General features: G+C 55.0%; 1 protein-coding gene across 29 annotated transcripts in view; it reads left to right on the forward strand.

Moving 5' to 3' along the window:
* MYT1L (myelin transcription factor 1 like) overlaps window positions 1–20737 on the forward strand; it is a 404915-nt gene that overhangs the window by 262291 nt on the left and 121887 nt on the right. For all 29 annotated transcript variants that reach the window (XM_077844293.1, XM_077844273.1, XM_077844291.1 and 26 more), the window contains 3 exons: window positions 5215–5269; window positions 5453–5486; window positions 5707–5769. In XM_077844293.1, coding sequence (XP_077700419.1) covers window positions 5215–5269; window positions 5453–5486; window positions 5707–5769 — 152 coding nt within the window. The remainder of the gene's footprint in view (window positions 1–5214; window positions 5270–5452; window positions 5487–5706; window positions 5770–20737) is intronic.

The following is a 20737-nucleotide window of genomic DNA, read 5'->3' on the forward strand; positions in this document are numbered from 1 at the left end:
CAGACGCTTCACCGACGGAGCCACCCACCCCCCCACCCCCACACGGCATCACTTTTAAAGTGTTAAGTCCCGAGGATCCCTTGGGGGGCTCGCTGACAACACGGGCAGGTGCGTCCCCCGGGGTGACGCTGCTGGGCCCCAAGGGCAAGTGCGCATCCCCCGTCTCCAGGCGGCTCTGGCGTCCACTGTCCTCGCAGGCGAGCCGGAAGACGTCCTGGAGGAACCAGAAGCTTCTGGGAGACGGCCCGGATGTGATGTGCAGACCACAGATCGGCAGCTTTCCTCCGGACCCGCGGCCACTCCCCCACGCCCCCGGGTGGCCTGCCCCACCGTGGCCCGGGCGTGCCCAGAGCTCTGTCGATGCCGCAGCCGAGCACACGGCCTCACCGGCTCACCCACGTTCCCCGCCTCGCAGCTGAACGCCCGTGCCCACCTGCGGCCCGTCCGAGGGTCCGTGGGGGCGCAGCCAGCAGACGCCGCCGGTGGTGCCAGGAGTCCGGAGACAGCATGACGCTCTACGGCCCAAGCTCCACTCGACGTTGTGCACAAACTGTCTGCCGTTGGGGCGCGGCGGCGGGTGGGCGCACAGCAAGGCTGCGGCTTCCCTGCTCTGCTCCTGGGTCGGGCCGTACAAACTGTCTCATTGAAACGAACTTGAAATACGCTCGTTTCTGGAACATCCTGCATTCCTTCCGTGAGTGAGACGCGTCTGACGCGGGTACAGGGCCGGGGGCTCCCTCCTGGGTCACCGTGTCACACTCTCTGCCGGGGCCCGGGCGCAGGGGGCCTCATTCTCTCCTTGGCCCGCCTCCTGTCCTCTGTCCTGATGATTCCTGTCTGTCGTTCCCTCTCTCTTGCCGCTGTCGGCCGAGCTTCGGCTCAGCAAGTGCACGGACGTAAGGCGACGGGGAAGAGGCCGCGGGGCTGGCGCGCGGGCCTCCTTCCGCGGAGGATGGGCTCCCTGGCTGCCATCCTCCCGGAGAAAGGTCAGGAAGGAAAAGGAGACGTGGGAGCCGACGAGCCAAGGCTCTCGCACGCGTTCTCTGCCTGACGGCTGCTCGCCTCCGTCCTGTGAGGTTCCCCGCCCGCGGCCGAAACCGCCGCCAACCGTGGTGCCAGCTAGTAGACCCGGCCCGTCCGTGTCGCCCGACTTTGCAACTTCTGAACGTGCCATCCTGTCACTCACTGTAACATTGGACGGAAACCCTGAAACTTCGTGTATTTGCACTACATTAAGTTCACTAAAATTCAGGACATCTTGTCGTGTTGGGGGAAACGCTTTTCAATCGCTACGATACTTATTCTAACGCGGTCAAGGCTGACGGCGACCATAATTCCTGATTCTTGCTGATGTTTGCAGATGGGTGTTTATGAACCGAGACCCCCCTGAGCCTGGGGGGGCACCTGGAGGCAGCAGCGTCCACCGTGAGAGCGTGGCCACGTGGGCCGGGGCCTCGGTGACCCAGGACACCACGGTTCACGGGGCTAAGAGTGCAGGCGAAACACGGGCGCGCAGGTGCATCTACGCACTGGATGCGGCCGGACGCTGTGGTGTATCTTCATTGTTCCCTGCCCCGCCTGTCCCCCAAGTCACACCACTTAGGAAACGACCTCCAGCTCCTGCTCGTGCGCAGCCCACGTGTCCGACGGTGCTAATGAGCAGTGAAAGGACCCGATGCCGAGCAGCGGGAGGTGAAAGAGGGTCTGGCTAATTGACAAAACGGGTAATTGCTTCCTGAATCATTGAGGGGCGGCTCTGGGAGAGAGCTCGGGGCTCGGCAGGTGTCCCGTCTGAGCCCTGGCCCAGGCCGGCTGCGGCCCACGGCCCTCCCACCCTGGTGCCGCCGGACGCCGCGGGTTGCTGGTGTGCAGGGTGCAGGGTGGCCGTCTGTGGGCTCCCGGAGAACAGCCCCACGGCAGACCCAGTTCACGTGGCAAGGGGAACGTCGCGTGCTGGGAAGAGTGTTGTTCGTTCAATGAATGATGAGTGCAGAATTAACTCTCTGGAAGGAAATTAGACTGTCCTGCCATATGTAAAAAAATGGATTAAATATTTAAACATAAAATATAAAATAATTGTTATGCAAGCACATGAGCCATTAGCTAATGAGGCCAAGTTTTTTTGATTTAACGTCTAGAGGAACGCCAGCCTTACGCCCTCTTGGTGACAAGTTCTTTCTTTCTTTAAGATTTTATTTATTTATTCATGAGAGACACAGAAAAAAGCAGAGACTTAGAGGGAGAAGCAGGCTCCCTGCAGGGAGCCCGATGCAGGACTGGATCCCGGGACCCCGGGGTCACGCCCTGAGCTGGAGGTGGACGCTCTACTGCTGAGCCCCCCAGATGTCCCTTGGTGACAAGTTCTGTCCTGAGTCACAGCCGGGGTGGTTCTCAAGCAGGTTTGCTCGTCAGAGGCTGTGGCAGCAGCAGCAACAGGACACGCAGGGTGACCGGGCCATGGGGCTCCTGCGAGGGATGGAGGGAGCCCTGCGCCTCCGTCCTCCGGGCCCCGGGATGCACGCCGAGCCTGCAAACCCCAGGGCCTTTGCACATCCTTTTCCCTCAGCCCGGAACATGTGCCCCTCCCCCTACTTTTAACCTCAAACTGCAATTAATCTTTACAACTCAGCCCACACTTCACCACCAACCCCCGCCTCAGGAAGCCCCTCATTCCCTCCCAGAGTGGGGCAGACACAGTGCACCCACACTCACCTGCCCCGGGAGGACGGTTCTCAGTGATCTCCGCCAGCCCCAGGTTGGCCCTTGGTTTTGAACTCCTGGAAGAGCAGGATTTCACCCCATCACCTCTGCATCCCCGGCCCCGTGACAGGTGTGCAGTGGGGCGGGAGGTGTAGACTATTCCCACAGAACGTGACACGGTCCGTTGACGTCACCCTCCTGAACGTTGACACGCTTCTGCTGCCTGTCCCGTGGGCCGAGCTGCTTCGCTGAAGATTCACGGTGTTTGCAAAGCGTTTCCACGTGCAGTAGGGATTTGGGAGCATCGCTCCGTTACCCGGAGGGGCCGCTGGCCTGTGCTGCAGAGCCGCTGACTGTGCCCGCGCCCAGGGGTGGCACGCACGGCCCCCGGGTGCGCTCACGCAGCAGAGAAGGGGCGGGTGCCAGACGGGGGCCAGCCAGGTCCTTGCTCCTTCCTCCTCCAGCCCCACTGCACTCCTGGGGTGAGCTCCCACCCCATGGAGGCCGGCACGGCGCCCCTTCTCAGCCTCCCCTCCCCACCCGGTCCTGCTCCTTCCTCCCACACGCTCTCAAACTGCCGCCCAAGTGTTTTCTAAAACACACGTGTGAGGGGCACCTGGTGGCCCAGTCGGTTGAGCGTCTGCCTCCGGCTCAGGTCATGATCCCGGGGTCCTGGGATCGAGGCCTGTGTTGGGCTCCCTGCTCAGCGGGGCGTCAGCTTCTCCTTCCCCATCTGCCGCTCTCCCTGCTTGTGTGCTCTCTCTCTCTCTCTGTCAAATAAATGAATAAAATCTAAAACTCAAATAAATACAGTCCACCTGTGAGGCACGTCTGCAGCCCCCGTGCTGAGGAATCGCCGCCGCCGGACGGGGCTGCCCGGCCCTCAAAGCGCCCACTCCCCGCTCTCCCCAGGGCCTCGGCCCCCGGCCCCCCCGCCCGTGCATCGGGCCCGCGTCTCCCCAACACTCCGCCCCTTGGCCTGCCGGTATCCCACTACACACCCCTCAGCGGTCTTCGCACCGACCCCGTGCGCAGTGTCCCCCCACGGGCTGAAGCACCGTCCTCTCCTTCTTTGGCAGACGTCCTGCAACCCCACAGCCTCCCCTGTGAAGTCTTTTCTCTGAGGCCCACCTCACGCGGGCCCCTCCGTTCCTCAAATTCCGACTGTAACCACCCGGTCCGATCCTGCGTCTGCACACGCATCTTCCGCTGGAAGACACCAAGCTCCTTCAATGAGCTATGACTTCGACTGTATGTATTTTCTCTCCCCTCAGCCGCTGCCGAGCTCAGTACACGGTGTGAATGGATAATAACGTGGTGGCCGGTTGTCGGGAGCCCCCAGTCTCCTGCAGGAATTCACCTTCCCCCCGCGTTGCGTCTGTGGAGCTCAGGTCTCGCGCGGGGTTGGCTGTCAGAGCCCACCTGCCCTGTGCCCGGCCTCCTGTGCATCTGACAGAGCCACGTGCACCTCACGCCCCCCTGCACCCCATTGTGACCTCCTCGTCCTGACGTGCAGGGGATGTGAACTGTGCGTGGAGGGTGTCCTGTGGTGCCCAGGCCTTCTGCCGTGGGGCCCTTGGACGGGCAAGGACGTCACAGACGGCGGTGAGACGTCCTGTCCTGGTGACGGGAGGAGCTTTGTCCTCACTACTCTTCTCCCATCGGCCCCTCCGATACGTTGAGCAGAATTCCCTCCCCTATGACGCAGCTTTGCCACGTGTGCCGGTCACCACGTGGAACACCCGGTGCACCAATATGCACCATGATCACCCCTCCAGCACTGGCCCCTGGGCTTAGAGATGCGTCGTCAGCCAGGTGGCCGGGTCTCAGAGCCGTGAAACCAGAGCCCCTAGGCGGATGAGCTCGGGCGAGTCACAGCTACAGGGTAGATGTAATACAAATAGCTTTCTTACACACGCGTCCTGAGGGCCAGACGAGGTGATACACGGAAATGCTTTGTAATCTGCAAAGTGCAAGGTGTGCCGGTCACTGTGGGCAGAGGGTCTGTGTCCCCAGGAAGCATCGTAACGACTTAGACCAGGGGGACGGCGATTGCATCTGAAACTAAATGATGCAGAGCCGGCCCCGGGCTAAGCAGGTCCTTCTGCTACATCTTCCTCCCCTTCTCTCGGTGCTGTGATCGCATTAGACTTTCGGTTCCAGGCGACGCGTATGCACCTTCTTGCAGACTTCACGTCCATCTCTTGTGTTCTTGGTACAAAGCGCAGCTCGGAATTAACCCAGGCATCTCCTGATCGGTCTTTGAAAAGAGTAAACGGTCTGCACCCGAAGCTTCACCAAAGTATTCGCATTACGAGGGTGGGGCCCCCGATGAAGTGTTCCCAGCAAGGTCAAGGTCTGCTTTGGTTGTTTTAGGCGGCTTGGTTAGATTGCCCCGCGCGCCTGCCATAGAGGGCTGCCCCATAGCCACGAAGATGCCGGTGCTCGGCGGCACGCACCGCTGGCCCTCGCAGGCGGGAGCCACGCACTGACCTCCTGCTCATCTATCCACAGATGGAGGTGGACGCCGAGGAGAAGCGTCATCGTACACGGTCCAAAGGGGTGCGAGGTATGTCCATCCACACGTCCCCAAGCCTCCGGAAGCCGCACTCAGGGCCCCCTTCGTCCCACGGAGCCGTGTGCGCCGTTCACGTGGACCCCGGGTCTGACACCAGCCTTTTGATAGCTTTCTGTGGGACAGGGGATGGTGTGATAGATGATAAACCTCTATCTGTTTCCTATCTCTCCACAGTTCCCGTGGAACCAGCCATACAAGAGCTCTTCAGGTTAGTGCTCTGCAGGCAAAATGTATCCCAGTTAGCAATTTAGGAAATCTGTGCCTTTTCACGGGCCGGATGCGCTCTCGGGTTCACCGGCGGCCTGCCCCTACTTGTTCCCCTCCTTCTAGATTTTGCCTTCTCTCCATCCATGTACCCGATTCCCAAAGCCCTAGGCCTCACCCGCCTGCAGTGTGGCCCCCGTGTAATGAGCTCTTTCCCGTTGCAGCTGTCCCACGCCTGGCTGTGATGGCAGCGGTCACGTCAGTGGCAAATATGCAAGACACAGAAGGTAATGACCACCTTTTTTACAATGTATTGCATATGGTGGCTTGTCTAGGGACCCAGACCAGAGGATGACAACGGGTGGGGGTGTTCTTGGGAAAGAGTGAGCGTTGTCTGTTCCTCCCCTCTCCGATGTGAACTCAGCCTTTGGTTTCATGCGCAGGGTCTCCAAGTGTGGGCAGAACTTATAACACATACAACAACACAAATTAAGACCAGCCATAAAGTCATTTTCCCACATACACACAGCAGCGTGCTGAGGAGCCCCCTCTGCTTCACTGAGATGGCCTCAGTGTCCTCGCCCATTTGCTCATTGTGGTCGCCACGGGGTGGGAAGTAACGCATGGGAAATGAGAGCGTGACCTTCCCGATCTTCCTGCAGGAATTCACCTTCCCTAGTTTAACCATTTGTCCCGGGAAAGGAAGCCCAAGCTGGCACCTGGGCAGCTGCAAGGGGAGGTTCTGGCAGGAGATTAAATCCAGGACAGAGCTCACTAATGAGGCTTTGGGGTTTCAATGATGATATTATTCCTGTAACTACGGGGTGGAGGTCCGTAGCAGAGGTGAGTGTGGAGAACATCTACGAGATCAGGTGGCTAGGGCATTATTGCTAAGAATGCATCATGGCAGGATTACATCATGCACTCCTCAGGCTGAGAGTCATAAAGAGATCGATCTTAGATTGACTTTTTCCCATTAGGAATTTCTTCCCTGTGATATTAATGCAGCTGTACCTTTCAGTGGAAGATATTGGTTATGAGGAGTTAGAGATGTTTACAGGCTCTATAATACATTTTTAGCTAATTTTTTCACAAATTAGGCTGCTAGGACTAAGGTCATTCATCCTAACAAGCCATCAAGAACCGAGCCCACATAATGAAAGCTCAGATGCTCAAGCAGGTGTGCCTGCTGCACCTCAGGGTGACCTTCCTTCACTGCCTTACATTTTATTTCCTTTTCAGCTGAACATTAATTTATGGGTGAAATCAAGCAATTATTTTGATTGTCCTTCAGTAAAATCAAGGGAAAAATTACAAATTACTCCCCAAATCCCCATGCTAGCATTTAAGGAGACAGGGAAGTTTTAATGAGCATCCATGATGAAATGGTTATCAGACTTCTGTTATATACCAAGGAATGATGGGTCATTTCTAAAGGGAATTTTGTGTTTTAAAAAACTGAATTGAATTTATCACATCATTGTTGCTGTTGTATACTATAGTAAATTACTGAACATGTAATTTAAATAATTAAAGTATTTGTGTTATTTTATATTAATATATATACACACACATGTAAGTTCTTCATTTAAAAGTTTTTAAAACCTTGTTGCTTACATTTCTTTAAAATTTTTTGTTGTTGTTGCTTACATTTTCAATGAAAAACAAGTTAGCAAACCAAAAATGAAGTCAACATTTCCCCTTAATCATCTTTTGATTGGTCAGAACTTAAAATTTATCACGCTGTTATGAAAAGAAGTGATTCCATTTGGCTAAAAAGTTTGGATGAGACGTCAGCGAGACATAATCTCATAATCACAGTTTCTCAGGAAAAAGCACGAAGTTTCCAACAAAGAATCATTTGAAGCACATTCTTACCCAGAGTTCATTGTGTCAGGGTGTGAGAGAGCGTGTCCCCGAGACATCTCCCTGTAGAAACAGTAGGACTGGGGCTTAGCCCGGAGATGGCTTGATGGCCAGGCTTCATTTACCTTTGAGGTGGCGTGAGCCCAGAACACCCCAAATCTTACATGAAGAAAGGAGGGGACATTTTAGAGAAAATTCACAGAAAAAGCCAATTTGGACAATTTTTCAACAAGTGTTTTTAAACAAATGTTTTAATTGAATTTAAAATAACGTCGTAATTTTTTACCATGCATCATATTCTATGTAATTACTAGTAGAAAAGTTCGTGTGTTGGCAGTGGATGAAGAACAGTCTTCCAGTACAGAACATGGGTTCTAGCTTCCCCAGCGCCGCAAGCCAACCGAGGGGGGTTGGACAAATTATTTAACATTTACGGACTTTGGTTCCCTCCGTTTTATTTATTTTTTAATATTTTATTTATTTATTCATGAGAGGCACGGAGAGAGAGAGAGAGAGAGGCAGAGACACAGGCAGAGGGAGAAGCAGGCTCCATGCCAGGAACCCGATGTGGGACTCGATCCCGGGTCTCCAGGATCACGCCCTGGGCCGAAGGCGGCGCTAAACCGCTGAGCCACCTGGGCTGCCCGGTTCCCTCCAATTTAGAATGAGATACTGTAGACTTGTTACGTAAAGCCAATGAGCACCCAAAATGTATGTGGCCGATGTGCCAGTTCTCAAGAGGAACGTCAGTGAGGTATCAAGAGAAGCTTTCTGGGTTTTATTTTTGATGTCTGTGTCCCTATATATTATCAGTAACTTTCCATAGTTGATGCACTATGTCAGGTTAGTTTCAGGGGTACAACACGATGATTTGACACCTCTAGGTGTGCCGTGCTCATCACAAGTGTAGCCACCACCTGTTAAACTACCGTCTATGGTTTCCCCTATGCTGTGACTTCTTCACTCTCTCCCTGGAGCCTGGACCTCCCACTGCCCTTCCCCACTGTGACCCTCCCCCTTCCCCCTTTCCCCTCTGGCAACCGTCAGTTTGTTCTCTGTCTTTAGGGATCAGTTGCTGGGTTTTTCGTTTGTTTCCTTGGCTTTTTGTTGTTGTTGTTCTGCATATGATACTTGCCTTCTAGGTCCACCTACATTGTTGCAGATGGTAAGATTTTCTTCTTTTTGTGGCTGAATAATATTCTATTCTTCTTTATCCATTCATCAGTCAATGGACACTTGGGCTGCTTCCGTAGCCGGGCTATCATATAATGCTGCCATAAACATAGGAGTACGTGTATCCCTTTGAATTAGTGTTTTTATATTTGGGGTGAATACCAACAGTGCGATTACTGGATCATAGTCCAGCTCTATTTTCTAACTTTTTGAGGAACCTCCACACTGTTTTCCAGAGTGGCTGCACCAGTTTGCATTCCCACCAACAGTGCAGAGGGTTCCCCTTTCTCCACATCCCCGCCAACACCTGTTGTTTCTTATTTTTGATCCTAGCCGTTCTGACAGGTGTGAGGTGTTATCTCATCTCATTGTGGTTTTTGATTTGCATTTCCCTGATGATTATATATTACCAGTAATTCTTAACTAAGGAATGACATTTGAATTTCTTAAACTGAAAAGGTGCTTCTTGTAGTAGATAAGACTCATGCATACATTAATATCTTATGACTGGTGCTATTTCAAATCTGTAAGATTTCAATTATTCCTGGCTTGAAAAGATTTCCTGATACCAAAGTTTCTCCCCTCTGACAGCTACTTATGCACATAAATACCTGCACGCACCCCACAACAAGTGTGATGTTGACCTCTGCTGTTCTGTCCCTGTTGAGACCCACGCTCTTCCGATATGACAAGAGTGGCAGCCCGAGCCTTGGTTTTGATGAAATTACACATCCTTTTGGTCTTTTAGCAATAAAATTTTCAGTGAATACATTCCTCTTAGGGATATAATTTCATTTAATTCATATATCATGTCAGTTCATAGCCAAGTAAAAAGGTGTTTTAGTCTGTGGACAGATCTATTTCTTTGGACATACAAAATGTAATTTGACACAGGTGGGGGGAATCTAGAATGTACATTTTTTTAAAAATATTTAGGACATTTGATACCAAGTGATAAAACGATGCCTACCAGTTCATCTTTATTTTTAGCATGAGAGCATAAGGAAGTCAAAATCGAGCACAATCCCTATTCTGGATTGCAGCTGTGTTGGGCACACGCTGTGCTGACCACAGTCACTGGCCATGCTGCCTCGGTGCTGCACGGGCTTCCCATGGTAGCCGCTGAACTTGACAGCTTCGTTAAGGATATTGTCTCAGTTCAGTAGAGGTAGGGCTGTGGGTTTTTAAGAAATTGGGAATAGAGTTTAGAGGAGAATCTGACCTCTGGATATTATCTGTGAAAGGGAACAATGATTTTTAAAAAGGAATTTGCAACTAAAGATACTGGTAAAAAATGTTGGGGGTAGAGCCAACATTATAATACTTATTTTATTGGATGATCCACCTTAGTTCAAAAATCCTATGCTTCCACAAAAGATCATCCGTTCATGGGTGTTTGTGTTCACAACTTGCGAACAACTTGAGGTAGCTGATAATCACACATACAAATGCACAATTAAAAGTTGAATCAAAGAGTAAAATCAGGGAAAACATAAGGGAAATAGAAACATAATCTTACCAGAAATCCAGGATCTACCAGGGGTCTGGATATAGCACTACGTTTTGTTCTGAGTCTTCTGGCAGCCAAGGAACAGCGAGAAAAATGACTGACAGGCTTCCATTATCTGATACGAGGGTTCCATCGGTTCCTCAGCACCAAACATAAGTACATTTGCATTCCATATACTGACCCACTGGGATCCAGGCTCAGTCACCATTCTGTGCCCTGGAAAGACCAGACCTCTCATGCAGCTAATCGATCTTCAGAAACCTCATCGGGATCTAGACACATGCATCTGACTTCTGGTTTTCCCACGTGAGGTTTTATGTTATTGGCTCATAAGTATGACAAAAGCACCGCAGACTTTGCCAGAAATAATTCTCCTGTAAGGAACCAAAGTACTAACCCAGTTTCCTCTGTATGCGGTAAATCTGAGCTCCTCCTTTGGACCCACGGTCACCGCCTACACACAGCCCAGGGTGTCCTGCTCCCCTGGGCACATGCGACTTCTCTAAGTCACACGTACAGGTAGCTAGAGACATTTGTGTACCTCGAACGTGGGCCCAAGTATAGGCCACCTTTGCAGTTGGGAACTTCGCCCTTGGTCATCCTACGTGGGTTTTCTGAAGTCTTAGACGCCCAGGTTGAGGGACGGGAGCTTCCTGAGCTCCCTCTGCTCTCGTCCCCACCACCTCCCTCCCAGAGCGCAAGCACTGTGACCTGTAAGCTTTGAAGACACCCGTGGGTGGAAAACAAGTGGTCTCCACTTGCCCACAGCTGTTTCTACGGAGAGGAAGAATAATGGAGGAGAAAATAAAATACCTGGAAACCACACATTGGAATTCAGGAAGTTGCTGGCCTGCAGCTTTGTTGGCAGGGAAGGGTCCAGGCCAGGTGGAGGCCTGCGGTGTGGTGTGAGCGACACGGCGGTGCAGGGCATCCCTGGCTGCGGGGCCAGAGCCCTGAGCTGCAGGGAGCATCACAGGTTAGGACAGGAGGACTCAGCATTTTCCGGCGACATCCCCCACCCAAGCACGGAGAGATCCAGGAAGGGTGGACACACAGCAGCAAGAAGCCCACGTCTCACTCTTCATCTGCAATCACTGTAGTGGTTCAACTACCCGATAAAGACAGGTGGCTACTAATCCCGAGTGTTGCATGAACCGATGTGAAGATAGGAGCAAAATGCCAAAAGTCAAAGCGTGGTTGTGTTAAAGACAAAGGAAAACAATGTGTAGAAAAGGGTGCATCTCTATGAACTAAATTTACCATCAATCTAGTGGCTAATTTACTGTTACTAAAGTCGTAAAAAATTTTATTTTGTAAATATCAGTTAGAAATAGGAATAATAAAAATTTACTGATATCTATTTCAGATGAATACCAAACAGGTTAAAGGAATTTGAATTGCAGCTTTTTTTGTAATAGTTATACACTTACTGGAACGTTTGAAATCATTGAATTTGCTTACTTCTTTCTGAATAGTGATTTTTGTATAAGTCTCTGGAGAGAGAGAGAGAGAGAGATGAAGGAAGCACCTACCACGGATGCATTCTTCACGTACCTGTTTTGTCACCCCTCCCGATTTATTTCTGAAATTTAATGGATTTCATTTATATTTACCCTTCACTTCAATTTTTAAAATTACACGTTTGTGGAGCACAGGGTTCCGATGGAATATTTGACCTGAAATTTAGCTTCTGAGTCTTGCCCGCTCAACAAGCGCCCGAGTTTTCTATTTAAATCCTTCCCAATTTAGAAAATTCAGAGTCAAATCAACTGATCTTGAAACTTTAAAATTAAAAACTGCAAACGGTAGCTCTTCTTTTTTTTTTTTTATTAGAAAATTATTGGATTCTCTCTGGCTTGTTGTGCACATTCCTTATTCAGACTTCTCCCCATTTCCTATACCTTTGCACCACCAGTGTGATTGTCATGGCGGCAGCCGGGGGGTGAATAATTGCCTGTCTTCACGGGCCCTTGTTCTGGAGCTGAAGTCGAGGGCTTGCTTCCTGATGTATGCATGCCTCATTTGGATTCTGCCGACAGCCTCGGGGCTGTATTATTCATGCCTTGACAGAGAGCACTCACTAAAAGCCTTGGAACAGAGCCAGGTACTGGCGAGAGATAGTGGAGCATTGCAACGTGCAACCAAGAGGAGCATCTATAATCCAAAAAAAAGGGGGGGGGGAGAAGAAGAAACAGAGAGGAAGGCAGAGAGAGAAACAGGGATCCCTAATGCCTCTCTTTTACTGGTTTTATACTGATAGAAATTTCATTTGCACTAAAATAAAATACCCTAAAATAATTGCCTTTTTTTCCTCACTACGCTTGAAAGTTTAACACAATTTTCCACATTTAATTGCAAAGCTGATTTTAATTAGTAAGGCCCTGCATGTGAAAAATGAGGATTCACTTGGGTGCATGGAACACAGTGCAGTGTTTGCTGGATGCTCTAATTAATGTATGGCCGCTGTACAACAGGGTGCCCTGTGGGGTGTTTATGAAAAATTCTGTGCATGAAGCCACCCAGCCAGTCTATCTGTGTCTCACTTCATGAACCCACAAGAATAAATAACTCCCCCCTTGTTCTTTACGAGACAGCATTGTGCATGCCATCACCCCATCCGTGAACTTTATGGCATGCCTCTCCTTTTTACTATTTGTCGCTGGCATTATAAATCAGAAGTTAGGGCATATATATTTTAACATCAATTTGATGGCTTGCACAGTTGCACATGGAGCAAAAATTCTGAGGTCTAGGGACTTATGTGTATGAAGGAGAATCAGAGCAAGTGGGTTCCCAGACTTGTCATTTGCAGCTGATTATTAGTCGTACGTGTGCAAATACACAAAACTCAGACTGTGAGCTGGTAACCTTTATTGTCACAATACATCCTTTATTTGGAAAAAAGAAAAAAAAAAGCTCCTTGGCCATTATATAGGAAAAGCAATTCGCCTGCTGCTTGTCTGCCCAGATGGATGGGTCCCTGGCCTTGGCCTGGGTCATCACATCCTCTAGAGCACGGTGTGATGGACCCCGTGGGTTTAAGGCTGAAAAAACAAAACATGTCATGCATTTCAGGGCGAATTTCCGATGTTGACAAAACCAAATATGTTTCAGATCATTCCACAGTCAAAGAGAAGGAAGGTGGGCGTTTTCAGGGAGTGTTAGTAAGGCTGAGCCACGGGCACACCCACGGCGTCTCCGTAACATTCGCCATCTGTATTGGTCAGGTCCAGATTTAGCCATTATAATCTTGGTCCCATTTCTTGGTTCACGATTAAAATACATAAACGTGGCTTTGCGACATCAACAGACTATCCGTCAGAAGCTGGTGCTACCCACCGAAACACCCCCAGTTCAGTTCTGACCACCACCGCCCGCGCTGGGATTATGGCGAATGCAAGGCCGCCGCTCTCGAGAGGGGACGCGGGGCGGCGGGTTCCGTGGCGGCGAGGAAGGAGGTCGGAGGGGGTGAGCCGCTGGGGCACCATCAGGGCACACCTGCAGGTGGCGACTCTTCCTCCCAGGACAGGAGGGGCCGACACCGAGCTCCCTGTGCTGCAGGGGTGCGTGTCCCCCCAGTCGGGGGGTGAGGGTGGTGGCAGGGGGTGGGGTCTCGCCAGGTTGCAGGGCGCTCAGGCGAGGGTTCCAGGAGGACCTGCGAGCGCCGGCAGGAGGGATCACACCCACTGACTTTGGAGGGACCCCCTGGTGAGCAGCATCGGGATCCGTGTTCCAGGACATCCGCGCTCTTGCCGCCCATGGCCGCACGTTGAGGACCCTTGCGAGAGCTGACTCGGGAAGCCCGCGCTTCTCCCACTTCTCTGCTTGTCCTGACGAGAAAACGGTGCGTCAGACATCAGACCCCAGAATCAGATCGAGACCCCAAACTCCAGCATACTCTTCCTGCCCGAATTAGTAGGAGATGGAGGAGGGACGCGCTCCCTTAGTTATCACGTTGCTCTGATTCAACGGGATTTTAGTGCTTTCGTCTGAAAAGTTTGCATGACTAAGAAAGCTGCAGCTACAGTGAATGAAAATCCACCTCCAAAGGGCTTAAAAAGGCAGAATTGACCGTCTCACGTCAACTGGAAACCAAGAGCCTGACGTGGGGGCTTCCGCTCCATCGTCTGGCGCCTCTGCTGCAGAGCGCTCGGCTCCCGTGTTCTTCTGCATCGCGGGTCAGAAGAGGCTGGAGGGGTCATTTCTAGAAACTAATGTCCCTCTCGTGCCCCTCCTGGGTCCCCGATGGTCCCTGAGCCCTCCCAGCAAACGGGACTGTCCTCACGATGGTCAAGTGCATCCCTGGGACCGGAGGCTGGGTCCTCCCGAGGCAGGGGTTCTGTGACCTGGATCGTCAGTGTCGCCTGGGAGCTTTCTAGAAAGGCAAATGCTTGGGTCCTGCCCCAGACCTGCTGAACTGGACACTGGGGGGGAGGCAGCTCTCCCCAGGGGATCCTCACGCTCCCTGAATCTGAGAACCTCTGCCTCCAGGAACAGGTGTGTGGACGCAAGAGACGGAGTTTGCGGGTGATGGGCAGGCGGGGATTTCTTCTGGGGCAGCGTCTAGCAAGAGCGTGCGTGGATCCAAAAGCCAAACTGGACGAGCTCGGAACGATAAGAAAATCCTGGCTCCAAAGATCACAAGAGCCAGCAGCTCCCGTAACGGACCCGTTCTGGTCTCCACTCCACCATGGAGGGCGGCCCAGGAGCTTCTAGTCCCGGCCGCCCAGACGTGGGAAGACTCCTCGCCACGGGCCTCAGCCCTGTGACCGTGATGTGTGTCCAGCCCTTCCCAGGAGCAGAAGGAAGCGAGCTGTCCCCCAGCCACCCCCAGCGTCCCAGCCGGGGCCCTCCTGGGGCCGAGGACCATGATTCTAGGCGAGGACAGCAGCCTCCATTTGCTCTGTCCCGCTGAGGAGCATGGCCTGACCGTCCAGAACACACTGAAGGCTCTGGGGCCTGGCTGGGATGGGGTCAGGGCACAGCGGGCTGCCCCCCAGGCTCAGCCCCGTGCCGGGTTGGGACCCCCCGGAGCCATTGCCGGGCCTCCTGCCGGGCACACGGGTGGGGTCCCGAGGCTCTGGGCTGCCCGGAGCCCCCGGCCAGGCCCTGCCTTGTGCACCTGCCGGGGCCCAGGGCACCGTCCGCGAGCCACCCGGGGACTGGGCCACCTGGGGCTGGGCCACCCGGGGCTGGGCCTGGGAGGAGCACGTGGCCGGGAGCACGGGGTAGCACAGGCCCAGGTGGGAGGGCTGGGAGGACCGTGGATGTGCCCTGGAGACCGCGTGGGGCCTGAGGCCGGGCTCATGTCCCTCACCCAGAGAGGTCCGCCTGGGCCCGCTGCGTCCGCACGCCTGGTGCCTCGGCAGGGGTCCTCGAGGTGAATGTACCTTCCCTTCCCGAGAGCGGAAGGCGCAGCACCGCACTTGTGGAATTCAACAGATTTTCAAAGATCCACTCCCTGTAATGCCGTAGCTGCTCTGCAGGCTGTGAATACCGTCTCCTGCTATATTCGACACCGCCAGAGACACGCTTCACAGACAAGTGGATGCATTTCCAAAACTCCAGGGAGAGAGAGCGGGGGAAGTGAGCATCTTGGAAGAGATTCCATTCGTAAATAATGCATAATGATTCAGGGATGCGCTCCGACGGCTTCGTGAGCCCCTCAGCCAAGCCTGTGGCGGCGTGGGAGCGGCGTCCCCGAGCTCCCCCGAGAGCAGGTGGGCAGGACAGGGCGGAGGCGAGCGGGCTGCGGCGGTGCCGGCTACACCTCCCCCTCCCGAAAGCAGCTGAGCTGGGAGGACAGGCGGGCAGAGGCCGCCATCTGGGGAAGGTCGACCAGATGGCAGTCCTGGAGCCGAGGTCTCAGCGGTGGGCCGAGCTTCGCCCTGTGTGATGGATGCTTCCAGGCCCTGCTCACACGCACGCCCGGCCCGGCGTGTAGACAGCAGCTACTTGGCATGGGACCTAGGAACAGAGATTCCGTCCTGGTGGGGACGCATGTCGGCACAGGCCCCTCCCCTCGTCTGCTGGCTTCACCCCCTCCTGGTGGGGGCACAGGGAGGGGGCCGAGGGGAGGGTGCAGATGCAGGCGGGTAGGGGGGCACAAGGAGGGGGCCGAGGGGTGGGTGCAGATGCAGGGGGGGCACAGGGAGGGGGCCAAGGGGTGGGTGCAGATGCGGGGGGGGCACAAGGAACAGGTTGAGGGGTGGGTGCAGATGCAGGCAGGGGGGCACAGGGAGGGGGCTGAGGGGCGGGTGCAGATGCAGGGGAGCAGAGGGAGGGGGCCAAGGGGAGGGTGCAGATGCAGGGGGAGCACAAGGAACAGGTTGAGGGGTGGGTGCAGATGCAGGCGGGGGAGCACGGGGAGGGGGTCGAGGGGCAGGTGCAGAGGGAGGGGGCCAAGGGGAGGGTGCAGATGCAGGGGGGGCAAAAGGAACAGGTTGAGGGGTGGGTGCAGATGCAGGCAGGGGGGGCACAGGGAGGGGGCCGAGGGGTGGGTGCAGATGCGGGGAGGCACTGGGAGGGGCCTGACCGCCAGGGTGGGTGCGGACGTGGCTCACTCGAGTTCACGTGACCACGATGGGACACAGGGTGGTGGTCAGGCAGCTGCCGTGAGGGTCACGGCCAGCAGTTGTCAGGGGTGCTGCTGTCGTGGCTTCTCCTTGCCTCCGGGAGCTGCTCTGTGGGCCTCATCTTCCCTAAAGGTGACCCGACATGACCAGCAGGACCATGTGAAGCACCTTGCAGTTCCAAATCCTGGGCCCCTGGGGCCTCCGCCTCCGAGGCCGGTCCCCCGGGCTGCTGTCCACACCGGGACGGAGTCCTCCCCCTGGGCTGCCCTCCACACAGGGGTAGAGGTCCCCCCTGGGCTGCTGTCCACACCCAGACAGAGTCCTCACCCCGGGCTGCCCTCCACACAGGGACAGAGGCCCCCCCCAGGGCTCCAGCCCCTCCTCGGCCGCACAGAAAGCCCCCCCCTCCTGGTTCTGCGAGGGCTGCCCGTGCTCCCAGCCACTTATGAAGTGAACGCTCCCCGAGGCGAGCGTGGTTTGCGTCGGGGACGGGGACGGGGACACTTGTTAAATCAACCCAGACTGACTTCTAATAAATGAAAAGAAGGGGGTGCGGTGCAGGCAGAGGGGAGGAGGATGGGGGTGGGTGTACCCCAGCATCCGCCGGCCCAGGATCCGCGGCAGGTGGCGGGTGGCGCCGCCCGGGTCCATCCACGGGGTCGGGGACGGGCGACACAGGCACCTGGCGGCCGAGGGCCAGGACAGCCCACACGGGGTGGGAGTGGGGGGCTCAGCAATCTTTGAAAGATAAGAGGGGTTCGCTTATCAAAGGCTCTGGACCGACCCTCCCGGGCTTGAACCCACCAGGGGGCCCCGGAAACCCCGACTTACAGGGACGGTGGGAAAGCTCATTTTCTTACACTGGGACGAAGAAGGAAGCAGTGACACACGGGCCCGGGGCACCGGGGGCGGCCCCCTGACTGCGCCGGGGGCTCCGGGGCGCGCTTGCCAGGACGTCGGCAGCCTCGCCTGCTGGGTTATCTCCTTGATTTTAATGCAGTTTGGTTATTTTTCCAAATCAGTCTCAGGGTTTACATTTGTATTTCCTTTTTTATTTTTACTTAGCATCGTTACATGAGCCTTTTCAAAAGAGGTCATTAAAGATTTTTATTTTGATGTTCGCGGCTGCCTTCCGGCCGGTGGTCATCTTGTAACGGATGCAGCTCTACTCTAAATGCTGGAAATTAGTTTTTTGAGACTTTTCTGTGTTATAAATAATGTGTGATAAGTATCTTTGCACGTGGCTTCTTACGACTCCGGTTCCTTCTCTGCTGTGCGTTGTCATCACGAGACACATAGAGTTGACGGCCAGGAAAAGGGGACCTTAAGTTTCTTTCCAGCAACAGGAATCTGCGGATGCTCCCACCAAATAGAAGGACGCCCTTGTCATCCCCTCGCGGATACCAGGGGATGTGATTGTTTCTAAAATGCTTCCTTCTTGTTGGAGAAAGAATTTTATCATCTGTAAAAGGATCAATGTTCTGCATTTTCATTTAAAATTTAAATTTTCGGGACGCCCGGGTGGCTCAGCTGTTTAGTGCCTGCCTTCCACCCAGGGCGTGACCCAGGGTCCCAGGATCGAGTCCCACGTCGGGCTCCCTGCATGAAGCCTGCTTCTCCCTCTGCCTGTGTCTCTGCCTCTCTCTGTGTCTCTCGTGAACAGATAAAATCTTTAAAAAAATAAAATAAAATTTAAATTTTCAACAATGCTTATTCCATAAAATTCTGGAAGATGGCATGGTTAGCAATGCAAGCCTCGCCTTGCTCTCCCCAGACAATGGTCTTCCTCAGCATTTGGACGAGCTGCCACCCCCGCCGCAGCCTGCCACCTGCCCAGCCTTGGATTGCAAGCATGGGGAGCAGGCGAGGAGCCAAGTGGCCAGGCGGCAGGGCCGCAAGCACAGGGTGTCTGTGCAGGGACAGCACACGGGAGAGTGCAAAGTCACCTTGCGCTCCCTCCACCTCGTCGCAGGTCCCCGGGCACACCTGCCGGCAGCCTGGGTTCCCCTCAGCCCGGCCTCCGCGTCCTTGTCTGCCCCCCGGGAAACAGCACGGCACCCCGCTCCCCCCGGTGTTCCCCCCGGCGGCCGGGAGCTCCAGGCCTGCATCGGTGCTGCTTCGCTTTAATTTTGAATCGGTGAGGACGCCCAGGTGTGAGCCCCTTGCACCTTGACCTGTCGCGCTCCTTCATGAATTAACTTCAGGAGAACAGAGTCCTCTGTCAGTGGCTGGATGGCACGAGACAGCCAGGCAAGCCTCCTGGGTCGTCCTCCCAGCGTCTTACGGGGAGGGGACGAGCAGGGCGTGGGCCTGGGCCGCCCGCTGCCCGCATCTCCGCAAGTCGTCCTGCCAGCGATCTACCCGCCGAGCCCTCCGAGCTGCCGGGCAACCCTGTTCACAGCGATCCTGTTACTCCCCGCATTCGGGTAAATTCTGGTCAAACCTAACCCGTCAAAACCTTAAGAGCTGATCGTCTGCACGTGAGGCGGATCCTGAGGCTGCTCCTCCCTCCTGCCGCTCGCTACCAGCTTTGGGATGCCCCCCTCGCGTCTGCACAGACAGGGCTCCTGGGACGGCCCCCGCGTCTGCATAGACAGGGCTCCTTGGGATGCCCCCCTGTGTCTGCATAGACAGGGCTCCTTGGGACGCCCTCTGTGTCTGCATAGACAGGGCTCCCGGGACACTTCCCATGTCTGTATAGACAGGGCTCCTGGGGATGCCCCCCGCGTCTGCATAGACAGGACTCCTTGGGACGCCCCCACCTATGCACAGACAGGGCTCCCCGGGATGCCCCCCATGTCTGCATAGACAGGGCTCCCGGGGATGCCCCCCACATCTGCACAGACAGAGCTCCCAGAGACGCCCCCCGAGTCTGCATAGACAGGGCTCCTTGGGATGCCCCCACCTCTGCACAGACAGGGCTCCCCGGGATGCCCCCCATGTCTGCATAGACAGGGCTCCCAGGGATGCCCCCCACATCTGCATAGACAGAGCTCCCAGAGACGCCCCCCGAGTCTGCATAGACAGGGCTCCTTGGGACGCCCCCAACTATGCACAGACAGGGCTCCCCGGGATGCCCCCCACATCTGCATAGACAGAGCTCCCAGAGACACCCCCCAAGTCTGCATAGACAGGGATCTTGGGCCCAGCAGGCCGGTTACTTCATTCTCCCGGAAGTCAATGGCATGTGAGCTCCCCCGTCGTTCCCATTATGGTTACTGGGAGAGGCCGTAAGCTGGCAGCGTTCTGCACACGGCAGCCATCTGAGGGCGACCCTGCATGCCCCAGCCCGGCCGCCTCCACGGCCTCGGACCCCTGAGCGCAGGGACCTGCTCGGGCACCTGCGCCCAGCCTCACTGAGCCTTTCACGCGGCGCGGCACCCGCTCCCGGGGAGCTGAGGGCTGAGTGGGCCTCACAGGCTGTGGCCCCAGGACCCCGGGGACCCCGTGGCTCAGTCCCCATCCCTGACACCCTGAGACTTATCATCAGCGCAGATTCCTTAACACCAGCTGTTTTTTTAAATCTTTATATCACTTAAAAATGTGTCACAAAACAGAATAGAGCTAGTTAATTCTGTTTCTTAAATTATACAAATTATATCTTTTTTTTCCCCTGAAAACAAGAAATAATGGAGAGTGCTTTAAGAACATCTTCGTAGCTTACCTTTTTCCAATGCTAGAGTTCTGGCTTTGAACATCATCTAAAACTGTCTTGTTTAGGTTTTAAAATGATCAGAATTCCGGGGGCAATAGGCTTAGGCTCCACGCCCCGCCCGCCCGGCCGCCCTCTGCCTCAGGACCTTTGCAGGCTCATGGGACGCGTCCCGCGCGGCTCCATGGCCCCGAGAACCCAGCCCAGCAGCGACGGAGGGAGACGGCAGGCGGCGGTTCTGCAAGCCCTGCTGGGGCGGCTGCCCTTGGCGACGGCCCGAGACGCCCGGGCGAGACCGAGGCAGCGAAAGCCACCCCGGGAGCGGGGCCCCGCAGGAGCGAGCGGACGGAGGGCGGATCTGCAGGCCGCGAGGAGACCCCACCAGTTACTCGTTTCCGCGGTCACAGGGCTTGTGGGCGCCGTCGAGGCAGGTGGACGAGCGCACGGCCCTGCCGCCGGCCCAGGAGGTGCACAGCTAA

The sequence above is a fragment of the Canis aureus genome, chromosome 12 (assembly GCF_053574225.1).
Source record: "Canis aureus isolate CA01 chromosome 12, VMU_Caureus_v.1.0, whole genome shotgun sequence".
In the NCBI taxonomy this organism is placed as follows: domain Eukaryota; kingdom Metazoa; phylum Chordata; class Mammalia; order Carnivora; family Canidae; genus Canis; species Canis aureus.